The 3,785-nt window shown below is 33.1% G+C and overlaps 1 protein-coding gene across 1 annotated transcript in view; it reads left to right on the forward strand.

The window, feature by feature from the left end:
- Nucleotides 1-1,128, forward strand: part of LOC108756380 (probable ribonuclease ZC3H12D) — a 65,076-nt gene extending 63,948 nt beyond the window's left edge. Inside the window, exon 9 of the mRNA XM_018500135.1 lies at nt 696-1,128. Coding sequence (XP_018355637.1) covers nt 696-1,053 — 358 coding nt within the window. The 3' untranslated portion in view covers nt 1,054-1,128. The remainder of the gene's footprint in view (nt 1-695) is intronic.
- Nucleotides 1,129-3,785: the final 2,657 nt, after the last annotated feature.

Below are 3,785 nucleotides of genomic sequence, written 5' to 3' on the forward strand. Positions count from 1 at the left end.
TTTGCTGTAGTAAAAATAAAAAAATCTCAATTTTTTAATATAAGTACATTATGTATTCAAGATTATTTACGTAGAGTTACATTGTGATGCATGAATTAGTTGTCCAGTAAATAAATAAAATATTTATTTGTTCTATATCTTTGTAACTAATCAGTAAATCGCAATAAAACTTTGCATAAATTATTTTAAATATTTAAAATACTTATAAAAGAAAAATGTAAATTTTTGAATCATTTAAAAAATTTTAATTTTTAACAATAAAAAAAATAATAAACAAACTACAAAAATGTTTTATTAAACAAAAATATAATCTTATTCATATAATTTTCATATTTATATAATTTATGTGAAATGTAAATATTAAACATACTTTCAAATTTAATTTATAGAGATTGTACGTCTAATACATCCTTATTAAGAGATGTGTGTTTTATGTGAATTATATTATAATTAATATATGTAAATTGTATATGAGATTGCAGATCTTTTACAACATAAAAAGAATCTGTTTAATTTTCAGATATGAAATCAACTATTTAATGATTCTATTAATCTATAATTTTTAGAAAGTTAAGGCAATTGTAATTTAATTAAAATAAAATTCATTATTATCAGGTATAATAGTCTTTAGTTAAAATGCTAAGTAGATTCAAATGATCTCTATTTGGATATTTCCAAATACTATTATATTTCAGCTGGGATTATTCCGACTGCCTTCAGCCTCATCATCAGCACGTGATGCGTATCGCTTCTGCGCCAGATTCTTACAGAGCGTGGCCTCCACGTGGTACCGCCTTGATGCCGCCATCACGAGTGCAGAGGATAGGTACCTCGGATCCCCAATTAAATCTGTTACCATCTCCGCCATCTACAAGTTTACACGTGTCCTGGGGGATGCAGACCCAGGACATTCGACGTCGCCTGCACTATCATCTCGCCAACATTTTTCCCGAGGAACAAGTACAGGCTGTCATGACGCTTCATCCTCACGAGACCGATCCTCAGCAGATTTGTGCCGCCATTTTGACGATGTTTCCCAAAAATCAGAATTGATGATGAATTTTATTCATGTGTCAAAATATTCACGAGCATTGAAACTATTTATATATAGCAGTTACGTTTTGATATTTTCATGGGCACTTTATATATTGCAAAAAAACTTTAATTAACAGATCCAACAGTTATCGTATAAACTGCATTGAAGATATTAATTAATTGAATCGTTACAGAAGATATTTATATTTTTGGATCTCTCTCTCTCTCTCTCTCTCTCTCTCTCTCTCTCTCTCAAGTTTTCTTTTAAAATTTCACAGTTCAAATGCATTTTTGTCCTACTAGCCAAGATAAGCTAGTATTTCTTGGACGAAGAAAGCGAGAGATGAAAACTAACAACTCAACACAAAAAAGTTTCTAAGAAACTTTTTAGACGTTTTAAGTTTTCGTATTGTTCAGGAATAATTATCGAGAGAGGAATGGTTATACATAATAACGCGTATTAGTCTAGGGCATTATAACACGAATTGTTATTATTTGGGAAGTAAACAATGAGAAGATCCGTTTTAATTAATCATTTTTAATCATAATAAACTTGCATCAGTGACTATCATCTTATATTGATAAACTTTTCGACTCGCGAAATCGTCTTGCTTTTTCACCGATTTAAATTTCAATTAAATTTTAATTAAAATATTTAAATTTTGACTAAAATATTTTAACTTATTATATAATTTAAAATTGTAACTTATAAAGAATAACGCGATAGAATTTTATATTTATATTTATTGTCATAACGAGATTAGGGAATACTTCAGCGCCAATTATTAATTAATTATCTGATTTTGTGGCAAAATCGTTTAATAGATTCTTTATCGATATCTTTTTCGTCAGTTTCTGTTACATAAGAAAAAAAAAAGAATATATTAGATACGTTACAGGTATAAAGTATATATAATTTTTTACGCAAGACTGTGCTGAAATCGATCATTATATTAGCGGCTGTGAATTATGGAAGACCCATATATTGGGTGTTTGATATTAGGTAGACCATCGTTCGTGAATAGGTAAAGCAGACTAAAATGAATTGAAAAATCCTGTACCATTTCGCAATTTTCGCAACCGTTAACAAAATATTAATTTCTAAAGATCATTGAATATACATATAAGCATGTATTTGTCTGGCCTACCGCCAAATGCAAGCGTTAGGCATGATACGACCATCCAGCGCAGTCCAGCGCGGAGAAATATTTTTTGCTAGTGCATTATGAAGTCAAAGCTGCTTGTAATGAACAATTAATTTTCCGCGCATCTAGCAACCTACGACAATGGACGGTCTCGCCACGTGTATTTGGTGGTAGGCTATTCAACGATTTTTAGGAATTAATATCTCCTTAAATATTACGAAAATGGCAAAATGCTTTTTAATTTAATTTAGTCCGCTCTTATACCTACCTATAAACGAATGTTATACCTAATATCAAATACTTTATATGTATACAAATACAGCCGGTCATAGAAAGGTTGCAACATGTTTTTTCGATGGATTTCAGAACTCAGCCTTACTCGTAGAACGATTGAACGTAAATTAGATTCACAAGTAAGAAGAACCAATCACTCGGTGAGCAAACATTTCATCAAAAAAAGTGTTGCAACTTTTCTTCGATTGGCTGTACATATATACAAGATGTCCCCTATGGGATCACCTCTCGTGAGCAGGTAGAGCGGACTGAACCGAGTCAAAAAGTCTTATGCCATTTTGCAATTTTCGCAATAGTTAACGAGATATTCATTTTTGAAGATAGCCGAATAAACGCGTTTGCCTGGCCTAAGTCGAATAAGCACATTCGCTCGGCCTATTGCTAAGTGTATACCCATCGATCGTTCAACGCGCGGATTGCAGGAAATGGGGATTGTCTCAATTGCCTGGCAAGCGCGCCATGGCGTTTATGGGCTCGCGACACGCAGCGGAAATTGATGTAAGAACCTATCACTTTTCCATAAAAGTGAAAGAATGACTGACACTAACTTCCGCTGCGGCCTGTCTGCAGGAGCCATATAAGCATGCAACGAGATACAATCGCTTAACAATTATAGATTATGAGAGCTTTCCAGCAAGAGATTGATATTGACATAAAAGTTATACTATCCTTGTTCGATAATCAAATTAAAAAACAAAGACAGAACTTGACTTGATTTTGTGTCAATTTGTGCCTCTGCTGGAAAGCTCCCTAAATTTCCATCGAGGGTTCGAACCGGGTCAGAGTGCAAGAATCGACCAACTACAGTTGAGCATTCTCTCGACCGTAAGAGGGGAATACTCGATTGTGACTAGTCAATTCCCATATTCCGACCCAACTCAAACCCTCGATGGAATTAGTTGCTAAGCGCACATAAAATAATTGGTTACTACAAGCGGTAATTACCCTGCCGTTACGCAGCAGCGCGTGATGCTGGACTCCAGCTCTACGATTGTACCCCCGTCTTTCTTACTATAACGCTTCGCTTGTCTTAGCGCCGAGACACTACCGTATCTCCAGATCAAAATTTTCTAACAACGCAGGAAAAATATATTTATAATTAACGTACTTAATAGTACAAGACTTAATTAGAATAACAGCTAAAAATTAGTAAAAAAACAACAAGTGAATGACCAAAGTTAGGTGTTAATGCTGAATTATTAAATCGACAAAACTTATATGATATTAAGTACAAAGGAACAGTTACTTTTCATATAATACAGTATTAAGCTGAATAAAAGTGGAATAAAATATCTTTTCTACGTATTATAT

The sequence above is a fragment of the Trachymyrmex septentrionalis genome, unplaced genomic scaffold (genome assembly GCF_001594115.1).
Source record: "Trachymyrmex septentrionalis isolate Tsep2-gDNA-1 unplaced genomic scaffold, Tsep1.0 scaffold126, whole genome shotgun sequence".
In the NCBI taxonomy this organism is placed as follows: domain Eukaryota; kingdom Metazoa; phylum Arthropoda; class Insecta; order Hymenoptera; family Formicidae; genus Trachymyrmex; species Trachymyrmex septentrionalis.